This window comes from Anomaloglossus baeobatrachus, chromosome 3 (genome assembly GCF_048569485.1).
Source record: "Anomaloglossus baeobatrachus isolate aAnoBae1 chromosome 3, aAnoBae1.hap1, whole genome shotgun sequence".
NCBI lineage: Eukaryota > Metazoa > Chordata > Amphibia > Anura > Aromobatidae > Anomaloglossus > Anomaloglossus baeobatrachus.
This window is the reverse complement of record NC_134355.1, coordinates 58,377,865-58,403,323: the sequence shown is the minus strand read 5'-3', so window position 1 is coordinate 58,403,323 and position 25,459 is coordinate 58,377,865. Positions and strand designations below refer to the sequence as shown.

Here is a 25,459-nt window from a genome sequence, read left to right as displayed (position 1 = left end):
ATTAATAAAAACTAAACTCAGCAATAGATTAACATCCAAAACCCTGTTTTTATTAATGTAATATTATGTATTTCAACTTTAAAGGATTATTCCCATCTCAAAGATTCTATCCCAATATGTAGTAGGTGTAATGATGATAATAATAATTAATAAAAAAAATAATAATATTAGCAAATATCTCCAATTAGAAATGTAGTATAGTTCTCCTGATTCACTATGTCACTTACCTCATGTGCAGGGCATTGCAGGACCTTAGGTGTCCATGGTTACAACCACTAGTAACTAACTGTCACTATATGCGTGGTCAAAACTATGGATAGTTAAGGTCCTATAATGCCCTCCATATGAGGTAAGAAACATGGCTAGTTAAGGAGAACTATACTACATTTCTAACTGGAGGTATCTGCTATTATTATTATTATTATCATCATCATCATCATCATCATTATTATTATTGTTATTGTTATTACACCTACTACATATTGGGATAAGATCTTGGAGATGGGAGTAACCCTTTTAAAGCTTCATTTTTTTTTCACATAGCCATAGTTAAATGTATTCTTACTACCTTCAGTCGCCACTAGAGGGAGCTCTTAAAAACAGATGTATACAAGTGCTATGGGAGTCAATATATCTTCAATAAGTACAAACTGCATACAATTAGACTTCTAACTTTTTTTAACAATATATTTTTTAAATAATATTTTTTAAATAAAGGTGACAAACATTCTCTATTTCAAGGGAAACTAAAAGAGTCGAAAAAAAGATGTATTACATGTTTAGTCAGGTTTTTTTTAAAGTACAAGAATCAAGATAATATACATAAAACATAACTAAACAAAATGGGGACTCGCTCCATCCTAGACAACAACCATGTAAAACAACCCCAAAAAACAAGTAAATGAATAACATAAAATGTAAACTCTGCCCAGAGAAAAAGGTGTTTCATCCATTTGGATTCTTCTCCTTCCCACGTATTAGAATAATAATTGGTCATGTCTATTGGCAGCGCGTTCAGCCATAAGAAAAAAATTGGAAAAGCTCTGAGATATGTAGACCGATAACATCCAACTACAAAATGAAGACGTTTTTTCTAAATAACCTGTACTCAAAAAAGAGAAGTTTTTATGATCTGCCTATGTAGATGGAAATCCAAATATGATGCAATAAATAAATTATATTTCTACATTTTAAAACTGGTGTAAACCTGATCTCCGAAAACCTGATCAATTTACACTGGCTGTTGAGAGGAAGAGGGGGGGGGTGACATGAACCCCTAATAGTGTCCACTAATAAAGCCACAAACATCTACAATTCTATTATTTAACCCTTTCCCATTTCATAATGTGTTGATCCATCATATAGTGTGTGCAGGTGTATGGATCAGGCTTCCAGCTCCAGCCTTTAAGGCTATGTGCGCACGTGTGGGCTCTGCACCGCACCGAAAATGTGCGCTTCAGAACGCAGCTGAAAAGCTGCGTTCTGAAGCGCATGGTGCCGGCAGATTCGTGCGCTCTGCATGCTGCCTCTCCCTATAGACAGCATGCAGAACGCACGAAAGAAGTGACATGTCACTTCTTAGAACGCAGCGATTCGGCAAGCAGCCGAATCGCTGCGTTCTAACATGCCACGTGCGCACGGCTCCTGCACAATCTCCATAGTTTGTGCAGGGGACGCAGGACGCATGCAGTTACGCTGCGGTGCAGAACGCAGCGTAACTGCATGTAATACGCACACGTGCGCACATACCCTTACAGCAGCAACCTGAACTTTCTCTGATCGCTGCTATTTAACCACTTAAAGGCCACTATCAGTCTCTGACATCAGCATTTAAGTGATGCAAATCTGGTGGGGCGTTTATTCTGGTGTCCTTCCACCAACCCTCATGTTATCATGATGGGGTGGTAAAGGCCTCCATTTTTGTCATTTCACTGGGATATAAAGGAGACTGTGATTTTTACTGGAGACTGTGATTTTTGCTATATACTGCAGTACTATAATATTGCATTATATAGTATAGGCAATCAATTGACTGCAGATTCAAGTCCCCCTAAGAGATTCGTTGTTTTTTTTTAAGTACATTATATGGTAAAATGAACGGCGTAATTCTTAACTCGACCTGAAAAAATGAAGCCCCTAATACGGCTAGGACAGAAAAATAAAAAAAAGTTGTGGCTCTTTGAAGAAGAAAAGGAAAAAAACATGGTTTAGAGTGGTTGTTCAAGTAGACAGGGCTGCATTAAGATGTATTTTTCTTATCAAGACACTCTAAACCATAACGGGACCCAACAGAGTCCACTCCAAGACATTGGGTTCCATTGGATCCTGGTGGTATTAATCTTGTGATGGAGATGACACCGCGATGTGTTTACCATTACAGGCAGAAGCAAATCCACAATTGTGAACACAAACCAATTGTTGTGTAGAAAGTATAGACTTGCTTTTTTGTGACTGTGATGTGGCCCCAGAGATCCTGACTGTCTCATTCCCTGTTTACAGTTTGCACTTGCGTAGTTCACAAGCGATGCCACGAGCTTATAATAACGAAGTGTGCCGGTCTAAAGAACCAGGAAACGCCGGACGAGGTAAATGTTTACTTTCAGAATGTTACCGCTTTGTCGGAGAATATCTCTGCCATGGCGTCTTCTATATCTTTTGGTTGATCATTGTTCTGTATTATCTATTGTCTGCATGGTTAAAAGAAAATAAAATAAATTAAATATAAATATATATATATATATATATATATATATATATATATATATATATATATATAAAGCAGATTTTACATTGACTTGATAGCATATGAACCAGCTTCTGATTACTCAGAACAGATGCTAAACCATGCAAATCTTTAAAATAAATAAATTGTATTACGTAGTATCAACATTCATTTATATATGTATTAGGAAACAGCAGGGGTTCCAACAAGGTTCCACCTCCCTTAAACCACTAATTCCATCATATCTGCAATACTTTTACATTAAATGAAATATATGAAAATATATATGACAAGCATGAAGGAAAAGTTTTTTTCTAGTAAATAAATTGCATGTACATATAAAATTCAATAAACTATCAACCATGCATGTCAGGGTTACATCCCAATTACAATAATTGTCAATTTATAGCTAGGTATACCTTCATACAATTACTAACCAAATGAACAGAAAAATAATACTGAAACCTTCATGAAATATCACATTTCAGGATTAGCATATATTGATGTTCAGAATAGTTACTAACCGTGTGCTGTCTGAAAACTAGTAGCCAGGGGGTGAGAACCGGGCGCCTTGACGCGCGTTTCACTCTCGTTTCCTCAGGAGATGTATGGACACTAATTTTCAGACAGCACATGGTTAGTAACTATTCTGAACATCATTATATGCTAACAGAAAGCAGGATGCCAAGATTTATGGCCTGGGATTTCCCTGGTCACAAAAATTGAGGACAATTTACACTGCACGGTTATTGTGATTGTGCATCTCTAAGAACTCTTGTTTCACTGTGTTCGTGCAGTCTAAACAGGCTACCAATCGCCTGATAAAAGCGCAAAATGCTTGTTCATCAGGTGAAATGATCTTTTAGACGGTACAAAAGATCATCATTCTTGGCAGCACATTGTACTATGTAAATAGGACCTGTGCTACCGAGAAAAATGGCCGCTGATATGCGTTGATCAGTCTATGGGTATGGTTCCACTTGCGTATGACTCGCGCGAGATTCCCATCGGTATCACCCGACACGGCCGCACACTCTCCAGACAGGAGCGGGTGATCTGTATGTATTTCGTGCAGTTGTACTCTCGTGTCCAGAGTGTGCCAGGCCGTGCCGGGTGATACTGATGCGAGACTCGCGCGTGTCATACGCAATTGGAACCATACCCTATGACAGATCATTTAGCATGTATCCAAAACGTATGTGAAACATGATCTGCCTGTGTAAATGACTGCCGATCAGCGAACACATAACTGATCAGCAGTCGTTTAGTGCAGTCCGTCAGCCATTATAAAAATGAAGGTGTCCAGCTCTTCAGGCAAAGAATCACGTCTTTATTTCATCATGCAGACACAGAGAATGACATGACCAGCACTACGCGTTTCAGCTGAAAACACTCACCCTTAATCATGATTAAGGGTGAGTGTTTTCAGCTGAAACGCGTAGTGCTGGTCATGTCATTCTCTGTGTCTGCATGATGAAATAAAGACGTGATTCTTTGCCTGAAGAGCTGGACATCCTCTCTTTTCTGCATTTCATTGGGCTGTGGCAGTGCCTGTCCGTGCTCCAGGACGGAATCGGGATTGAGCTTTTATACGGTGAGCTGATTCATACAAATTGATTATAAATGAACCATTGTGCCCATTCCCCATCTTAAGAAGGTAATTTATCTCTTTAAGTACTGTAAGTTTTGATAAGTTATAGCCGCAGGTCCTGCACTTTTGCTGATGCTTGAGAAAAGCAGTGGACGGACTCAGTAGAAAGTTTTTAGATCCTGCCATTTTGCTTTTCGCTTTGCACCATCAGTCTACGGATCTGGGCCGCCAACCAATCAACGGTACTGAAGAGTGTTTCCAACATATCCAAAAAATAACTAAAAGTCTAGTTACCCTTCAAACAATGCTCTGGGAGGACTTGCATCTACAGTATGTATCCTTGCTACCCAAAAGCAAAAGGATAGGACCATCCGAGACTGGGACCCCTCTTTACATGACCCATAAGGCTGCTTTCACACCTCTGGTTTTTGCAATGCGGCACAATCCGGCACTGTACAGGAAAAACACAACCGTTTTTTTTTTGCTGCCGGTTGCGTTTTTCCTGCATAGACTTTAATTAGTGCCGCATTGTGCCGCATGGGCTTGCGTTCGGTCCGGTTTTCGCCGCATGCGGCAGATTTAGCTGATGCGGCGGCCGGATGGAACGTTGCCTGGCACGTTTTTTTGTGTGGCAAAAAAAACCGCATCGCGCCGCATCCGGCCGATGCGGCGCTTTTCTCAATGCATCCCTATGGAGGCCGGATGCGGCAAAAACCGCATCTGGCCGCCGCATGTGGTTTTTGCCACTGCGCATGCTCAGTAGCATGCCGCAAGTGGCAAAAACCGGACAGGCCGCATGTAAAAAACTTATGCAAAGGATGCGGTGTTTTCACCGCATCCGTTGCATAGGTTTCACAGCCGGATTGAGCCGCACGGCTCAAACCGGATGTGTGAAAGCAGCCTAAGAGATGCATGGTGCTAAGAACCTTGCACTAAAAAAAGCTATTGTGATGGCTCTGATTTTAGTAAGCTGAACACTTATTTTGAAAGTGGCGTTCACGATTAAAGGGATTGTTTAGGACAATTTATTTATTAACTCTGTGCTTAAGAACTAGGTAAGTAGTTACTAACCACCTGCCTGTCCTATCCGACGCCGGCTAAGAGCGGTCATGGACCACTCCTACCTCTGGCAATTTTGCAGTTCCACGTCAACAGAGTAGCTCTTTCTCTTTCAGGCTTCTTTGTCGATGGGGCGTGACTGCTGACATCATGCTGACTGACAACCGGCTTCCCCAGTTAGGCAGCGTGCATCCGACTGTCAATCAGGATGACATCAGAAGTCACACCCCGTCACCAGAGCAGAGCGGCAGAGAAGCTGCTGCTCTGTCGACATGAAGTCAGCGGAAGATGCAGCAGCAGTCAGTGAGATAGAAACTACCTGCTGGTTAGTTCTGAAGCCCATAGTCAAAAAACAACATTGTCCCAAACAACCCCTTTAAGGAAAATTAATTTCTTCCTTTGTACGAGTTTTTTTTTAAAATTACAAACATTATTATTGCTAAGCAAATTGGAAATCCAAAAAGCTTGATAGACAGTAAGTATTCAAAGATAGTTGGCACCCCATAATTTAAAGGGATCCTGTCACCATGAAGATGAAGTCCAATCTGCAGGCACCATGTTATAGAGCAGGAGGAGATGACAGATTGACATATAGTTTTGTGAGAAAAGATCCATTATATCCTGTTTTTTATGCATTTAATTCAGTGCTGTTTCTGTGAGCTTTGGTCCAGTGGGCGGTCCAGTGATTGACAGCTCTCTTTGTATAAGTGTGCATACAGGGATAGCTGTCAGTCACTGATAGGACCGCCCACCGGACCTAAGAAAGAGCACATGTTCAGATGATTAAAACTCATGTTATAGTCATTTTCTTCTCACAAAGCTATACAGTGTGTCCACCCTTATCCTGTCCACCGCCATTAACTTGAGAACGGCGGCAGCTATAGGCATAGAAGTGGTGTCTAGGTATAGTAATGTAGCCATGCATTACGCAATGAAACCACCTATAGCGCCACCTGGTGGAAAACAACGGAGTAAGCATTTTTATCTCGAAAACAGAACGAGATAGAGAAAAAAAGTGAATTACAGAGTTGTAGGGCATCATCAATTCAATACGAATCGACACCTTGCATACAGAAATGCTATGATTAGAACGTGTAACACTCACAAGGCTGCGGACGTGAAGCGATACCTCATGGAGACCTTCCTACAAGTCATTGGGTACGGTGGCTGCGTGGAGTGGCCTCTACGCTCACCTGACCTGACCCCATTGGACTTCTTTCTGTGAGGTCACATCAAACAGCAGGTGTATGCGACCCCTCCACCACATTGCAGGAGCTACGACGACGTATCACAGATGCTTGTGCAAACGTGTCACCTACCATATTGCACAACGTGCAGCAAGATACAGTATGCTGTGCAGAGTCCAGATGTGCATTGCACCTGACGGGGGCCACTTTGAGCATCAATCTTAAATGAGCGCCATATGCGTGACCAGCATTCAATGTTCTGGGGGGGTCATGGGTTTCATATCATAGCATTTCTGTATGCAAGGTGTCGATTCATATTGAATTGATGATGCCCTACAATTTTTTAATTCACTTTTTTTCTCTCGTTCCATTTTCGAGATAAAAATGCTACCCCCGTTGTTTTCCACCAGGTGGCGCTATAGGTGGTTTCATTGCGTAGCGCATGGCTACTTTACTATACCTAAACACCACTTCTATGCCTATAGCTGCCGCCGTTCTCAAGTTAATGGCGGTGGACAGGATATGGGTGGACACACTGTATATCAATCTACTCCGCTCCTTCTGCTCTGTAAGGGTAAGTGCTCATGATAAGGTTTCGGATGCAGCGTACTTTCTTCTGTGGAGACGCTAGTATCCTGTGTGGGAGAACGCAGTGTCCGTGCCCTTGATCAGGGTCACTCACACAGTGTATTTTCAATGTGTTCTCCCGCTCAGAACACTCACATCTCCACAAGAATAAATTGACCTTTTGTGGCTCAGGAAGCTGCGCCGCAGGTCAATTTATGCAGCGTTAAAAACCACAGTGGGTATGAGATTTCTAGAAGTCCCATCCACTATGCTTGTACTGTACAACGCAGCGTTTTGGACTCATCAAAAACATTCTGCATACAAAACGCTGCAAACTCTGATCGTGGGCACAGGCCCTTACTTGGTGCCTGTAGATTATACTGCCTTTTCATGATGACAGGTTCCCTTTAAATCTGGTACATTGATATATAACATGAAATCCATCCTTGTCTTATCAAATAGCCGCAGACATTGTTCCATCCCAACTCATTAATCTTGTCATTTCCTAGGAGGTGTTTTCAGGATTTTCACATTTGATGTTTTTTATCACCTCTGTTTACAGGTCGGCTCGCAACGTTTTAGTGTTAATATGCCTCACAAGTTTAGTATCCACAACTACAAAGTACCCACATTTTGTGATCACTGTGGTTCATTATTATGGGGTCTTATGAGGCAAGGTTTACAATGCAAAGGTGAGACATTACCCTTTTATATTTCTGTGCAAGAAGTTATAAATTGGAACAAAGCAGCTAACATTTTTTTTGTGGAGAATTAAAGCAGATTTCATATGATTAAATGTTTCTTTCTTCTGTTAGGTTCAATTGGAATCCTTTAAATAATTACTCCGCTTATGAGATATTGCGGCTACATATTCATTTTGGTGCCCTCTGGTGCTCTTGATTCCCTTTCAGAATTTCTACCAAATTTGTTGATCAGTAGTGATGAGCGAGCACTAAAGTGCTCGAGTGCTCGTTACTCAACTTGAGCGGGTCCGAAGCTCAGATCCATTCGAATAATGAGTATAATGGAAATCTATTGGGGAACTCAAGCATTTTTACGGCAGACCCCGATACAGGTCAGGGGAGGCTGGAAAAATGCATAAGGAAGAAACCTAGATGCATCTCTAATTCCCAGTTCCTTGCGGGAAGGTAAAAACTTAATAAAAAAAAATAAGCTTGGGGTTCCCCCAATTTTTGGTAACCAGCCAAGGTAAAGCAGTCAGCTGCGGGCTGGTTTTATCAGGTTGGGAAAGCCCATGAGTATTGGGCTCTTCCCAGCCTAAAAATAGCAGCCCGCAGCTGCCCCAGAATTGGCTCATCATATTAAATGCACCAGTTCTGGCGCTTTGCCCCAGCTCTTCCTGATTGCCCTGGTGCGGTGGCAATCAGGGTAATATTTTTGGGGGTTGATGTCAGCTGTGAAATGTCAGATAGCATTATGCCCTGTAGTTAGTAATGTAGCGTCTGTCAGACCCCATTACTAACCCAGTGAGTATAAAGTGTAGATTCTGGATTCAGAGGACATTGTGAGAACAGTAGACAATGGATTACATTGGATATTCACATTTTGTTGTTTTTTTATTATAAATTGATGAACAAGGGATTGTGTGGAGGACTTTGCCAGCCTAATTCCAGCCCGCAGCTGTCTGCTTTACCTTGGTTGGTTATTAAAAATATTAGGCACCCCACGTCATTTTTGTAATTACTTATTTGTTTATTGAATTAAAACATCCTTTAGAGCCACATGAAAGGCACTAAAAGGTGCAACTGTAACACCTTGCTCTAATCAAAGCATCAACTCTCCCTGATCTGCACTGTGCTGAGAATCGCACTCCTGCGTGTCATATAAAACCTGATGATGCAATGCAGATGGCAAGTCACAGTATTGCCAGTAGCCATTTTGGCTATGGCTTTACTTTGATTGGCAAGCAATCCCCACTTGTTTTGTGGCTGAAGGACAACTGCGAAACATGCGGGGCGGGGACTCAAGCAGCCCTGATACTTGGCCAAATATGAAGCGTGCCGTGGACGCTCACTCATCACTATTGATCAGGTATATACAAGCCCCCTAAAATAGTTTAGACCCTCAAATCAGTGCAGACACAAGACTAGACTCTAAAATGAATTCATACATCTAATATTGACTCAGACCTCGAACTTAGTCCGTTCTGTAAGGCCTAATGTGTTAAGGGATCTGCAATCCGTTACAGTTACGCCACTGCTGTTACTATAACCCTTGGAGTAGTTGGGTCAATTAATAAATACCAGTATGGAACGCAAATGGTTACCATCATTTTCATTTTTTTTTTTCTAAACCAATAGTAGACATGAAAACATCAACTTTGTAAGATATCTTAGCAGAGAAGTCTTCAGTGAATACAGACTTTCCCATTACTGAGATAGAAGGTGACAGTTGGTGCTCATAAAGTTCTATGGAGAACTGTAACTGTCATTTTGTTTCCGGAGAATTCCCCTCCTCCATAGAAGCTAAAAAGCACCTGTTGCGCCCCTGAGGCATCAGGTGCCACAGGGTATTGCACCAATTAGCAGGTGCAGTGCTAATTCTGGGTTCCTAGAAGACCAGTGCCGGTAAATACCATTCAAACACACACATCCATGCCCTTTTTTCCAGACTGGATAACAGGCTAGAGACGGATTTTATGGATGGCCACGATTGGTCGGGACTTATCCAATCCGCTAGTCATAAACCCGGGAGGGGGAGGGGCTCGTCAGTGCAGTTGACGGGAGTAAGACATCTTGTCAGCCAGTCAGTCAGACAGTCAGTCAGAAGTCGACGCTCAGACAGAGAGTGTAAAGTGACTTGTTGGGCTAAAGGAGTACGGTCGTCTGGTAGAGTACGGTGTGAGTACTCATGGGACCGAGCACCGGCGGGGTGCAGAGCCCTAGTTCAGGAAGACGCATCAAGCTCACCTGATAAATCTGCCCGGTGAGGGAATCATTAAGGTTATTGTCCGGGGCATAGCAGCAAAGAGAGAACCCGGGAACGGGGACAGAGGTCCAACCCAAGAGAGGTTCCAGCTGCCTGCCATACGGGCCAGGACTGTGACAACAGGAGGGGACCCCAGAATGGTTCAGGCCACAGGGACCCACTAATTGCAGAAGGGTGCATGGAAATAAAGCTCACCAGGTCACCACACCGGCACTGGGATCAAGGGAATACCGAAACACCTGAGGCCCAGATTGGTAGAGACCAGCACCAGCCGGGTTGCAGCTACTCAGAACCAGTGAAAAAAGCACAAATTAAACTGCAGCCCCTGCAGTGTCTGAATTCTTCCTACACCTCTGCATCACCAACTTTCACCATACTACAACCACCATCATCCTCCCCTGGGGCTTAGCTCTACTTGCGGAGGGCCATAACATTCAAGCTGCTTAATATCACCAGCCTCAGCAGTGAGAGACTTTGCAGCGGCGGCTTTCCCCACATAGCCGCATACCAAAAGTGGCGTCACGAACAACACTTTATTTTTGTTTTCCCTTTTAATTCCCCTTTTTTAAGCGACCCCCAGGGTCACGGAACCGGGCACCGGCCCACAGTGACACGTCCCTTGATTCAAGGCCCGGGACCGAGTACCCCAAGTTCCTGAGGTGCGTCACACCAACTGTCATCTCCTAGCTCAGTAATGGCAAGATCTGTCTTCAGTGAATACAGGTATTACCCCTAATTTGAGAGTGAAGGATCAGTCCAGGAGGAGAAAGAAGCAGATTTCCCTGATAAGATATATGACATAGTTTCTTAAGCGGGCTTTACACGCTACGACATCGCTCAAGTGATCTCGTTGGGGTCACGGAATTTGTGACGCACATCTGGCTGCTGTAGCGATGCCGTTACGTTTGACACCTATGAACGATTTTGCATCGTCGCAAAAACGTGCAAAATCGCTCATCGGTGACATGGGGGTCCATTCTCGAAAATCGTTACTGCAGCAGTAACGAAGTTGTTCCTCGTTCCTGCAGCAGCACACATCTCTCCATGTGACACCGCAGGAACGAGGAAGCTCTCCTTACCTGCCTCCCAGCCACAATGCAGAAGGAAGGAGGTGGGCGGGATGTTCATCCCGCTCATCTCCGCCCCTCCGCTTCTATTGGGCGGCGGTTCAGTGACGCTGCTGTGACGTTGCTGTGACGCTGAACGAACCGCCCTTTTAGAAAGGAGGCGTTACGCCGGTCACAGCGACGTCGCAGGGAAGGTAAGTAGTGTGATGGGTCCGCGCGATGTTGTGCGACACGGGCAAAGATTTGCCCGTGTTGCACAACCGATGGGGGCGGGTACGCGCGATGGCAATATCGGTACCGATATCGCAGTGTGTAAAGCAGCCTTTACTTCCATGTGTACTATTGGTGTAGAGGGGGAAAAATTGAAAATGATGGGGGATATGAAAGCAACTATAGTCTATTCCCTGTAGGCCTACGTCTGTGTCATAAAATCACTGGTAAAGGGAGTGATCCCGATAATAAAATATATTAGATAAATGCTATTTATATATTAGTGTTGCTATAGAGACACTGACGAGCTTTTCAATGTCTTCTGGTAAATCACCGTGAAATGAAATTTCAATATGTCTAATAAGTAGGTGGATGATCACATTGTAGAGAATCCAGAAAAGTCCCCGCTGTTATTCTCCTGCAGAAAATAGGTTCTATTCCCAAATTTGTTGTAAAAATTTTTGGGACTGAAATCGCTCTGAATGAGGTCATCTGTCAATTCATTCTTATGAAGAATGAATAAGTGCAATGAATTTCCACTAGGGAGCGATGCAGCTGTGGATCTGATGCTGTTGGATTTCCATAGACTTCAGTTTGTGTCTAGTTTTTTTAAGGCTGACCACAAAGTTTAGATGTATGGATCCTCTGATGGCTGATTATGCGGGTATTGCCTAATGTCAGGGGAAGAATGATGTCATCTTATCAAATCTTTTCTTCTTTCTTTGTATTTCTTTTCTTTGATAACTGTGTATCTAATTACTGTTATTATTTGCTTTTTCACTTTTTATATATATTTTATGTTGTTTTATATTTGCTAGCTTTGTTTGCATCAGTCCCTGTATGGACTAAAGAGAAAACCTTTATTTCATGTTTAAAGAGTAAGCAATTAAGTGTTTTTCTTATTTATACTCTGCAGGAATGTTAAATGCCGGCAGATCCATGTGGGGTTACTTTTAAGTTTCCTTTAATTTTTGTACAATAGTAAATTTTCAAATTTAAAAACAAAAAAATATTTTGTTTTTGAAGAAGTTGAAGGAAATCTGTCAGGTTTTTGCCACCTCATCTGAGAGCCGCGTAATGTAGGGTCGGAGCCCCTGATTCCAGTTATATGTCACTTATTGGGCTGCTTGCTGTAGTTTTGATATAATCAGTGTTTTATCAGCAGGAGATTATCACTAGAAGAGACAGAAACCCTAATTCCAGTGGTGTGTCACTTTTTGGGCTGCTTGCTGTAGTTTTAATATAATCAGTGTTTTATCAGCAGGAGATCATCACTAGAAGAGACAGAAACCCTGATTCCAGTGGTTTGTCACTTACTGGGCTGCTGTAGTTTCAATATAATCAGTGTTTTATCAGCAGGAGATTATCACTAGAAGAAACTGAATCCCTGATTCCAGTGGTGTGTCACTTACTGGGCTGCTTGCTGTAGTTTTTATATAATCGGTGTTCTATCAGCAGGAGATTATCACTAGAAGAAACTGAATCCCTGATTCCAGTGGTGTGTCACTTACTGGGCTGCTTGCTGTAGTTTTTATATAATCGGTGTTCTATCAGCAGGAGATTATCACTAGAAGAAACTGAATCTCTGATTCCATTGGTGTCTCACTTACTGGGCTGCTTGCTGTAGTTTTTTATATAATCGGTGTTCTATCAGCAAGAGATTATCACTAGAAGGGACAGAAACCCTGATATCAGTGGTGTGTCACTTACTAGTCTCCTTGCTGTAGTTTTGCTATGATTAGTGTTTTATCAGCAGGAGATTATCACTAGAAGAAACAGAAACCCTGATTCCACTGGTGTGTCACTTACTAGTCTGCTTGCTGTAGTTTCGATATAATCAGTATTTTATCAGTAGGAGATTATCACTAGAGGACTAGTAAACCTGATTGGCAGTTTTCTGCCTATGCACAGTGTACACAGAAAGCTGCCAATCAGTGGTGTGGGCGGGGTTATACTGAGCTCAGCTTTCAGAGAACTGGTAGATCTGCAGCAAATAAAACTGTTTTTACGGAAAACTACAGCAACCAGTATAATAATATATTATTATTATTATTATTATTATTATTATTATTATTAATAATAATAATAATAATAATAATAACCAGTAAAGTAAGTGATACATGCCTCTGGAGTGTGGACATAAACCGAAGCAAACACAGTGAGCAAAACATATTCCATGCCACAGGTGGATACAGATAGAAATGGACCCCTGTGCAAGAACAATATATGGGCTCTTTGCCCCCTAATAGCTCATCAAAATGCAAAACTACACCTGTTTTGGAAGTTAAAATGGGCCCCCTACATCTTGGGCCCCTTTGCGGCTGCACAAATGATAAATCTGCCCCTCTTCTATGCAAATGTCCTTGGTGGGATCTGAACCCAGGACCCCAGTGGTTGCAGGAGCTGGGCAGATCGATTCGTAGCATTCCAGTCTATCGATCAGTGTGATTGGTCTCTGGACTGAGGACAGGAGCTCTGCAAATCTTTTACAATCTGGAATCCCTGGGCCGGTTTTTGTTAGTTGAGCGTGATGTTATCTGTGTGTTACACCATAATAATAAAATTGCCCAAATCCAACTACTTAAAAGCTGCACTGGGGATTTCCAAAGGTGAGAGGTCCATCAGCCTCCTGCCCAGTGGCCAGAGTCGATTGACCTGGCTGATGGATCAACAGGCCGTGAACCGAAGCACCCAACTCTAGTGCTTATCAAACTAAACCCTACAGGGTTATTGCCAACTTTAGAAATTATCCCCATCTTCTGATCCATCCAATTGTTAGGAGGGCCAACAGAAACTGAGACTAAAACTGCCCTGTCTGAAGGACATTCCTATACGAAATGAGGAGGTGCACATGTATGGCCACCCTCCATTCACACAATGCATTTCAGAGTCCCATTCTTGGGATCAGTGGGGTCCCAGCAATCGGACCCCCACCAATTAAAAAGTTAGGTGATAACTTCTAAACATTCAAGTATATCTTTAAAGGGGTATACACACTATGAACAATTTTTGCATAGCCACTGTTGATTTTGGTATAAATATCTGATGGCTCGGATACCTCCTTGGTATCTTGAGTAGGAAAGTTTGCAGTAATGTGTGGCCATTTTGCATCCAGATGCAGTGATCAGCACACCAGGGGGAGTTCTGTTCTTGAGTTACTCTAGGTGGAGGTGCTAGAAATCAGACTTTCACCTTCCAGACATTTCGGACCTATTCTATGTATATACATCTTACCCATGTAGCCCTGGCCATGTAGCCCTAGCCCTGGCTGTGTAGCCCTAACCATAGCCTTGTAGCTCTAGCCCTAGCCTTGTATCCCTAGCCTTAGCCATGTAGCCCTAGCCGTAGCCGTGTAGCCCAAGCCCTGGCCATGTAGCCCTAGCCATGTAGCCGTAACCCTAGCCATGTAGCCCTGGCCGTGTAGCCCTAGCCCTGGCCGTGTAGCCACAGCTCTAGCCAAGTAGCCCTAGCCGTGTAGCCTTAGCCCAGGCCGTGTAGCACTAGCCCTGGCCGTGTAGCCCTAGCCCTGGCCGTGTAGCCCTAGCCTTGGCCATGTAGCCCTAGCCTTAGCTGTGTAGCCCTAGCCTTAGCCGTGTAGTCTTATCCTTAGCCGTGTAGTCCTAGCCGTAGCCATGTAGCCCCCTAACCTTAGCTGTGTAGCCCTAGCTTTAGCCGTGTAGTCCTAGCCGTAGCCGTGTAGTCTTAGCCATAGCCATGTAGCCCAAGCCCAGGCCGTGTAGCCCTAGCCATGTAGCCCCAGCCATGTAACCATAGCCCTAGCCATGTAGCCCTGGCTGTGTAGCCCTAGCCCTCGCCGTGTAGCCCTAGCCCTAACCATGTAGCTCTAGTCCTGGCCATGTAACCTAGCCCTATAGATAAAAAACATTGGTCTGCACTCAGGCAAGTGGGTGGTGGTGCAAGTGAAAAATGGGTCCAATCCAAGATAATAAATAAATTCACTGCACTCATAGATTGTGATGCAAAAAATTGTTTAAATTTATTGAGGTGACTGTGAAGTCATTCAATGTTTCGACCCCGCCTGGGTATTAGGCAAGAGTCGCTAGGTGAAAGAAACATACAATAAATCAAAATGGAGTAATGACAAGCACTAAAGACCCTGTCACACACAGAGATAAATCTGCGGCAGATCTGTGGTTGCAGTGAAATTGTGGACAATCAGTGCCAGGTTTGTGGCTGTGTACAAATGGAACAATATGTCCATGATTTCACTGCAACCACAGATCTGCCAAAGATTTATCTCTGTGTGTAAAGTGGCCTTAAGCCCTAGCTCTAGCCATGTAGCCCCAGCCATGTAACTGTAGCCGTGTAGCCCTAGCCATGCTAGCCGTGTAGCCTCAACCCTGGCTGTGTAGCCCTAGCCCTAGCCGTGTAGCCCTAACCCTGGCTGTGTAGCCCTAGCCCTAGACGTGTAGCCCTGGCCCTGGCCGGGTAGTACTAGCCCTGGCCGTGTAGCCTTAGCCCTGGCCGTGTAGCCCTAACCCTAGGCTTAACATAGTTCTAGGATGATGCCTTTAACAACACAAAACAAGTAAAGCAGCAGGACATTGTATACAGGATCCTTGTGTTGAGGTTTCTCGATGTCTAATCCTTATTCTTTGTCATTACTTCCGCAGTTTGTAAAATGAACGTACATAGACGCTGTGAATCTAATGTAGCACCAAACTGTGGTGTGGATTCTCGAGGTATAGCTAAAGTACTGGCCGACCTGGGAGTTACACCGGATAAAATCACAGCTGCTGGTCAGAGGAGGAAAAAGGTAAAAATCCTTCCATCTAATATCTGATTCTTTAATTACCATGAATGCAGCGTTCCACTGTGTTCCTCAGTCCTATAGACAATGAATAGAGTGGAGGTCAGACTGGCACCTACTTTCCATTCAAGAGGGGGTTCCCGGATTTCAGGGTCCCGATCCCAGGATCACTGATGGTGCCAGCAATCGGAACCCCAGTGATCAGTAATTTATCCTCTAGCCTATGATAAGGGATAACTTAGTATCTTGGGAATACTTTTTAATTTATTTTTCTAACAAGAAATAGAAAAAAGAAATAACAAAAACAATATTCACCTGATAATTAGCCCATCACTCCAGCGCTGCGGTGGTCCCGGCCGTTTTCTGTTCACTTTGCTGCAGCGATCACCTGACTGCTGCAGCCTGTCACTTGTTTTTTTTTATTTTTGGAACATAAAAACTGCTTTTGTTGCTCATCATCTTCATGGAAAGTGTTAAAATCAGGAGTTCAGGATATGAAATTCAAGAAGTCCACTCTTTCTCCTCAATATCATCTTTTTGGCAGAATTGGGAGAGTTGGGCCATCGGGGCCAACCCCCCGCGAGTGCAGGTTTTCCTAAATCATCCCAGCTACAGTATATGTTTATCCAGTTTCCAGTGTTACATTAAAGGGTTGTTGTCATCTTTTTCTCTTCAGGAGTGCACTGCGACCCTCCCTCAGCAGTTCTCCTGAAAGTTAATATTTTGGGGACAATGCCTTGGTGGCACCACTGGCCCAACCAGAGCAATTCTCAGGCTGCTAGGAAAGGCAGGTTTGCCTTTTCAGCTTCAGTGCAAGGAGCCTGCGGTTGGTTGGATACAGGCATGCACCTATCATGATGTGACTGTAGGATAGCGAGGGACAGGGGGCTCCTATTTTGTCCCTCACACTAGTGGACCCTAGGCTATCCCTAACCTCAGGGTTACTCCTGATGGTGGAGATGCCAGAATACCAACCCTTACTATTTTCCTGACCAGACTTAATCTGTACCCCTGGGGAAGAAAGGGGTAAGAGTGGGATGGTAACACAAATAAAGACAGGGGAAAACCAAAACTCAAACACACTGCAAAGTCACAGGAATGAACAGTAAGAAACTATGGTGAGAAGGAATAGAAGAAAGGCAACAACAAAGGGACAGCAAGGGGTAACACCACAACTGCTCACAGCAATAAAGTACAACAACCACCAGTAAATCAGCATCACAACACCTCACCAGACCAGTGTAGAGAATCTATAGCTGGCATTAAAGGCAGGGGGAAAATGTGACTGGCTCCACCACAGCATGTGATCAAAGGAGACTAACAAGCAGCCCAGCAGAGATTAACTCTTGCTAGCCTGCTTATGAATGACCAATCTGTGGGTCGACACCCGAGTCTGCCTGCACTGATTACAGACATCAGAGAAGTTACCAAGCAGAGTGCGAGAATCTGTAATCTCCACAGATCCTGACGCCGCCATGACAGTTGGCAATGCTTGTAAAAACCTCCTTGTGACACCACCTTACTTAGGCAACCAGCCACTCTGAGACTGCAGTAAACTATAGAATTAAAAATCCCTTTATTCTTTATAATGCAGAGGACTTTTTAATAAGGGGTAAATTGCAAAGTTTCATGTAACCATTTAAGAACTTGATAAAACCCCTTTCCATCCCTTTGCTACAGCTACAGCTTTGTTACAGTGTATTAGTGAAGGTAAAAGCTGTGATTATGGAGTCACGATGACTCAGACAACTGCAAAAACTGATAGAATTATCTGTACAGTATCGAGAATCTGGATGGGATAGGAAACAGAGATTGTTAGTAGTCACATATTTACATGACATTTATATTTTTTTTGTCCTTCCTCACACTGTATATTTCATTCAGTTAAATGCAGGCGCTGAAACCCAACCTCCGATCCCCGGGGCTCCAACAGTAGAAGATGACAGGTCAAAATCCGCACCAACGTCTCCATGTGATCAGGGTTCGTGTCTTATTACTTTCATAACTGAGTTTTATAAAAACACTAGCTGTAGAACCCGGCGTTGCCAGGGATAGCAACTAAGTCTCCCCCCCATTCTCCCACTCTCCTATTCTCCCTTTCTCCCACTCTCCCATTCTCCCACTGTCCCTTTCTTCCATTCTCCCACTCTCCCTTTCTCCCACTGTCCCTTTCTTCAATTCTCCCACTCTCCCTTTCTCCCACTCTCCCTTTCTCCCACTCTCCCTTTCTCCCACTCTCCCTTCTCCCACTCTCCCATTCTCCCACTCTCCCTTCTCCCACTCTCCCATTCTCCCCCTCTCCCCATTCTCCCACTCTCCCACTCTCCCCATTCTTCCACTCTCCCCACTCTCCCATCTCCCACTCTCCCACTCTCCCACACTCCCACTCTCCCTTTCTCCCACTCTCCCATTCTCCCACTCTCCCTTTCTCCCACACTCCCACTCTCCCCCACTCCCATTCTCCCACTCTCCCACACTCCCATCTCCCACTCTCCCACTCACCCATTCTCCCACTCTCCCACACTCCCCCTCTCCCATTCTCCCACTCTCCCACTCTCCCAATCTCCCACTCTCCCACTCTCCCACTCTCCCATTCTCCCACTCTCCCTTTCTCCCACTCTCCCATTCTCCCACTCTCCCCCTCTCCCATTCTCCCACTCTCCCACTCTCCCATTCTCCCACTCTCCCACTCTCCCATTCTCCCACTCTCCCACTCTCCCACTCTCCCACTCTCCCTTTCTCCCACTCTCCCACTCTCCCATTCTCCCACTCTCCCTTTCTCCCACTCTCCCACTCTCCCACTCTCCCCCTTTCCCATTCTCCCACTCTCCCACTCTCCCATTCTCCCACTCTCCCACTCTCCCATTCTCCCACTCTCCCACTCTCCCACTCTCCCCCTCTCCCACTCTCCCACTCTCCCACTCTCCCACTCTCCCATTCTCCCACTCTCCCTTTCTCCCACTCTCCCATTCTCCCACTCTCCCCCTCTCCCATTCTCCCATTCTCCCCCTCTCCCATTCTCCCACTCTCCCACTCTCCCATTCTCCCACTCTCCCACTCTCCCATTCTCCCACTCTCCCACTCTCCCACTCTCCCTTTCTCCCACTCTCCCATTCTCCCACTCTCCCTTTCTCCCACTCTCCCATTCTCCCCCTCTCCCATTCTCCCACTCTCCCACTCTCCCATTCTCCCACTCTCCCATTCTCCCACTCTCCCACTCTCCCACTCTCCCACTCTCCCTTCTCCCACTCTCCCACTCTCCCATTCTCCCACTCTCCCTTTCTCCCACTCTCCCACTCTCCCACTCTCCCCCTCTCCCATTCTCCCACTCTCCCACTCTCCCATTCTCCCACTCTCCCACTCTCCCATTCTCCCACTCTCCCACTCTCCCACTCTCCCCCTCTCCCATTCTCCCACTCTCCCACTCTCCCATTCTCCCACTCTCCCCCTCTCCCATTCTCCCACTCTCCCACTCTCCCATTCTCCCACTCTCCCATTCTCCCACTCTCCCACTATCCCACTCTCCCACTCTCCCACTCTCCCTTTCTCCCACTCTCCCACTCTCCCATTCTCCCACTCTCCCTTTCTCCCACTCTCCCACTCTCCCACTCTCCCCCTCTCCCATTCTCCCACTCTCCCCCTCTCCCATTCTCCCACTCTCCCACTCTCCCATTCTCCCACTCTCCCACTCTCCCACTCTCCCCCTCTCCCATTCTCCCACTCTCCCACTCTCCCATTCTCCCACTCTCCCACTCTCCCACTCTCCCACTCTCCCATTCTCCCACTCTCCCTTTCTCCCACTCTCCCACTCTCCCCCTCTCCCATTCTCCCATTCTCCCCCTCTCCCATTCTCCCACTCTCCCACTCTCCCATTCTCCCACTCTCCCACTCTCCCATTCTCCCACTCTCCCACTCTCCCACTCTCCCACTCTCCCTTTCTCCCACTCTCCCACTCTCCCATTCTCCCACTCTCCCTTTCTCCCACTCTCCCACTCTCCCACTCTCCCACTCTCCCACTCTCCCCCATTCTCCCACTCTCCCACTCTCCCATTCTCCCACTCTCCCACTCTCCCACTCTCCCCCTCTCCCATTCTCCCACTCTCCCACTCTCCCATTCTCCCACTCTCCCACTCTCCCACTCTCCCATTCTCCCATTCTCCCACTCTCCCTTTCTCCCACTCTCCCATTCTCCCACTCTCCCCCTCTCCCATTCTCCCACTCTCCCACTCTCCCATTCTCCCACTCTCCCACTCTCCCATTCTCCCACTCTCCCACTCTCCCACTCTCCCACTCTCCCATTCTCCCACTCTCCCTTTCTCCCACTCTCCCATTCTCCCACTCTCCCATTCTCCCACTCTCCCACTCTCCCATTCTTCCACTCTCCCACTCTCCCATTCTCCCACTCTCCCATTCTCCCACTCTCCCATTCTCCCACTCTCCCACTCTCCCATTCTCCCACTCTCCCATTCTTCCACTCTCCCACTCTCCCATTCTCCCACTCTCCCACTCTCCCATTCTTCCACTCTCCCACTCTCCCATTCTCCCACTCTCCCATTCTCCCACTCTCCCATTCTCCCATTCTCCCACTCTCCCATTCTCCCACTCTCCCATTCTCCCACTCTCCCATTCTCCCATTCTCCCACTCTCCCATTCTCCCACTCTCCCATTCTCCCACTCTCCCACTCTCCCATTCTCCCACTCTCCCATTCTCCCATTCTCCCACTCTCCCATTCTTCCACTCTCCCACTCTCCCATTCTCCCACTCTCCCATTCTCCCACTCTCCCATTCTCCCACTCTCCCACTCTCCCATTCTCCCACTCTCCCACTCTCCCATTCTCCCACTCTCCCACTCTCCCATTCTCCCACTCTCCCACTCTCCCATTCTCCCACTCTCCCTTTCTCCCACTCTCCCATTCTTCCACTCTCCCACTCTCCCATTCTCCCACTCTCCCATTCTCCCACTCTCCCATTCTCCCACTGTCCCTTTCTTCCACTCTCCCATTCTCCCACGCTCCCTTTCTCCCACTCTCTCTTTCTCCCACTCTCCTTCTCTCTCCCACTCCCCCTCTCTCATATATACACACGCGCACACACGCATACATACACTCAGCTTTACATATTAGATGAGTTGAAATTCCAATGTTATCTACAGCACTTAAGGAACATGGAGCTTATCTACTAGGTGTAAGGGTACCTTCACACTTTAGCGATGCAGCAGCGATCCGACCAGCGATCTGACCTGGTCAGGATCGCTGCTGCATCGCTACATGGTCGCTGGTGAGCTGTCAAACAGGCAGATCTCACCAGCGACCAGTCCCCAGCCAGCAGCGACGTGCAAGCGACGCTGCGCTTGCACGGAGCTGGCGTCTGGAAGCTGCGGACACTGGTAACTAAGGTAAACATCGGGTATGGTTACCCGATGTTTACCTTAGTTACCAGCGCACACCGCTTAACTTAGCGTGTGCAGGGAGCAGGAGCCGGCACTGGCAGCGTGAGAGCTGCAGAGGCTGGTAACGAAGGTAAATATCGGGTAACCACCTTGGTTACCCGATGTTTAGCTTGGTTACAGCTTACCGCAGCTGTCAGATGCCGGCTCCTGCTCCCTGCACATTCAGGATTGTTGCTCTCTCGCTGTCACACACAGCGATGTGTGCTCATCAGCGGGAGAGCAACAATAAAAAAACGAACCAGGGCTGTGTAACGAGCAGCGATCTCACAGCAGGGGCCAGATCACTGCTCAGTGTCACACACAGCGAGATCGCTAATGAGGTCACAAAAAACGTGACTCAGCAGCGATCTCGCTGTGTGTGAAGTACCCCTAAATGGAAGCTATCATTAGAAATTGACCTATTGTTGAAGTCAGGTTTTTGTATTACATGTATTTTTTTTTTTTAACCAAAATGTTTTTATTAAAGATTTTATACAATACATAAATCATACACATTTGGGGTCAACATAACCCCCAAAGCCCCAATTACATGTATTTTTAAAAACATTTTGGCAAATGTTTTTTTTTATATCACAATCTTTATTTAAAAAAAAACTAACTAAATTAATCTTGCAATTTTCACTCTGGCCACTAGGGCTTTCTTAGACTCTTATTTCCTGTCAGTTAGGAAAAGTTTACATCAGTTTCCTTATCATCAGAGGCAGGATTACAATAACAGGTAACACTTCTGTATATTGCTGATAACATAGCATCCACCAATCACAATAGGTAATTTCATAGCTTCTTCTCCTGTACAATGACCTTTGCACACGCTCATTAGATGCTTCATTACTGCTAATGTACATGGAAATTGCCTGAAACAACAGGAAATTAGAGTGTAAAAATAACCCAGAGGCCTTTGTGAATTACGTGGGTTCCATTTTTTATTTTTAATTCAAATTGTGATATCTAAAAAAATAGACATTTTTTAATTCATTTAACACAATACCTGTTTTACTCAATGGGTTATTTTTTGACGATATCATGCCTTTAAGTAGAATTAGCAAAATTTTCCAAAACTATTTTTACTACTTTATTCCAATGTGCAAACATGAAACCTGCAGCTTTTTACTCCATTGCCTGCAGGGTAAAAAACCTTATGACAACACTCCCTGTCATAAGCCTTGTAATAGCTAAATTTGGCGCATCTACCACACACCCATGAATGCCAGTATACGGGTAACGTCATTTTCATAACAGCCTGTGACTGCCATACATTAGTCAGAATACAGGCTTCTGCAATCGGTGGTCTTTACTCTGCTGACAGTTGCCCAGGAAAGTAGATGGGTCCTGCAGTTCGATAATTTCTTATTTCTAAAATCTTATTTCTTAAAGTTTTTCTGTTGTTTTCATTTAGAAATTAAGGAACTTGAAAATAACATCAGGAAAGCACTTTCGTTCGACAACCGGGGAGAAGAGCACAAAGCGACAGCAACGGCATCAATGGACAGCCAGCTGACGATAACCGGGGAAAACGGAGAAAACGGGGAGCTGAAAATCCACCAGGCGAAGAGGATAGGTCTGGAGGACTTCAACTTCATCAAAGTATTAGGAAAAGGCAGCTTTGGAAAAGTAAGAGCGATAGAGATCAAAAAAGTAATGAGGGGTTTAATTAGACATGGTGCGTTTATTCTAACAGCCCCACCCCAGCCTTATGGTTGTGTGTGGTATTGCAGCTCAGCCTCATTCACATCAGCTGCAATACCAGTCACGACCTATGGACAGTGGTGGCGCTTTTCCTGAAGGAAAGCAAACAAAATTTTATAATTTAGTACAAGCTCCTAAGTAATGGCGCTGCATACACTTATAGTCAACCTTATAATTAGAGAGTTCCAAAGTTTTTTTTAACTAGTTGGAGGTGTTAAAAAAAGTGTTCCAGGGGCTCCATTCATTTGATGTTATGCAAAATGCAATATTTTGTCATGTAATTACGAGCAAATCCTCTAAATGAATTGAAGCCACCTGTAAGGGCTCATGCACAGCGCCACAGATCCCGGGGTACGTGGATGTACAGTGATCGTGCTCTGCCGTACAGACTTTGTCAGAACGCTATGGAGCTGTCCTCACCTCACGTTGTTGAGTCCTTGGGAAATCACTGGATGGCATATTCACTGAGGCAACCGCAGCCTGATAAATCCTGTACAGGGGTCCTATTGTTATTATTAAATTGGATAAGGGGAGCCCCATACCAAAATTCCAAACTGAGGCCCCCACGGCTGCCATTACATAAAGCATCAGGTCAATCACTGGGCACCAAGAGGGTCTCCCATCTTCCCACTTACAGGGGATGCCTACTACTTGGACAACCCCTTCTCATTCCCCTTGTTCGCCGCCCTAAAAATAAATTAGCCTATACTCCGATGTGGCCACGGTTTCAACGATGTCTGAAGCCTCATTCCCAGGGCCAACGTGACATTATGACATGCGAGCCCTGTGTCCAATCAGTGCCCAGCAACTATCTCCCCACCTTTTGGACACTTGAGCAGGATGTGAGTGCAGCACTGACTTCCTGCTCAAATGTCCAAAAGCGGGAAGAAGGAAGCCAGCACTGATTGGTCGCTGGGCTCACATGTCATAACAATGACCCATGGTCCCTGAAAAAACGCGGCTTTACACATCGCTAGAACCGCAGACGCACCAGAGGTGAGTATCGGCTTATTTATTTATGTTTTTTACAGGGGCGAACAAGGGGAACAAGTAGTGGACAACCCCTTTAAATGCAATAGTCGCTATTTGCCGTGGCATGTAAGAGGTAAAACCGCTGTGATCAGAGCTAGCTGTAGTGGCAGAATTTACTGTTAGGTGTCTGCTGTGTAAAACAGCCGTCATCTGTTTGCTACAGAGCAGACTTAGGCTATGTGCGCACAGTGCGTTTTTCGCGGCGTTTTTGCGCGTTTTTCGGCTGCGTTTTTGGCCTCAAAACTGCATGACTTTGCTTCCCCAGCAAAGTCTATGAGTTTATATTTTTGCTGTCCGCACACATCTGTTTTTTTATGCTGCGTTTTTGAGCTTGAAAAAAAAAAATGGACATGTCAATTCTTTCCTGCATTTTTCTGCGTTTTCCGCCCATGCAATGTGTAGTGGGTGGGTAGACCCCTACAAAGGAAAGCATAGTCATCCGGAAATGTTTATGATGTTTTAATAAAAGTGTTTTACTGATGTTGTTTTGTGTTAGGGCACCCCCTAGTGGCCGGGTGGGACGGCTGTCGCCACAGGGAATGAGGAGGAGCCAGCAGAAACTAGGAGAAGATAAAAAAGTGTGTGTGTGGTAGAAAGTGGGAGTTGGGCCCGAGACGAGTGACTGAACAACAAGGGGCAGAGTGTGGGAGCTGAATTAATCGGGGACACCGGAGAAGACAGGAGGAGACGGAACCTCAGCGAGTGAAGCAGCCGGTGTGGGTCCGGTCTGTGGGTAGCTAACAGTGGGAGCCCGGCGAAGTGGAATAACCGGTCATATCCCCACAGGAGGGCACGTCAGGTCAGGTGGTCCTCCAGCTCCAGAAAGTGTACCCGGCTTACTGCATTGTGTTTTTGAAGAAGCGGTATGAAAATAAAACATGTCGTTTATTTGCATTGAACCCTGCCTACAGCGTGTTTGTGCGCCGGATGATCACTGCACCACCACACTCTGCCCCACCAAGTCATCTCCCGACATTATAGTGACGGCGGAGCCAGGGGTAAGCCAGTCCTCAAGTGCCATGACTACAAGCCCAGAGGCGCCCCTGGCACCCCGTTACATGTGGCGTAGTCGGCAGGATACGAATTCCCTGCCAGGGACCCAAGAAGTCGGAGATCAAGTGGTGCCTAGGGCACAGGATCCGAACTATGATAGAAGATTTCCGATCCC

The 25,459-nt window shown here is 45.5% G+C and overlaps 1 protein-coding gene across 1 annotated transcript in view; it reads left to right on the top strand.

The window, feature by feature from the left end:
* PRKCE (protein kinase C epsilon) overlaps positions 1 to 25,459 on the top strand; it is a 616,040-nt gene that overhangs the window by 349,674 nt on the left and 240,907 nt on the right. The window contains exons 5-9 of the mRNA XM_075339195.1: positions 2,500 to 2,585; positions 7,689 to 7,818; positions 15,987 to 16,129; positions 18,008 to 18,104; positions 22,970 to 23,184. Of these exons, the coding sequence (XP_075195310.1) occupies positions 2,500 to 2,585; positions 7,689 to 7,818; positions 15,987 to 16,129; positions 18,008 to 18,104; positions 22,970 to 23,184 (671 nt within the window). The remainder of the gene's footprint in view (positions 1 to 2,499; positions 2,586 to 7,688; positions 7,819 to 15,986; positions 16,130 to 18,007; positions 18,105 to 22,969; positions 23,185 to 25,459) is intronic.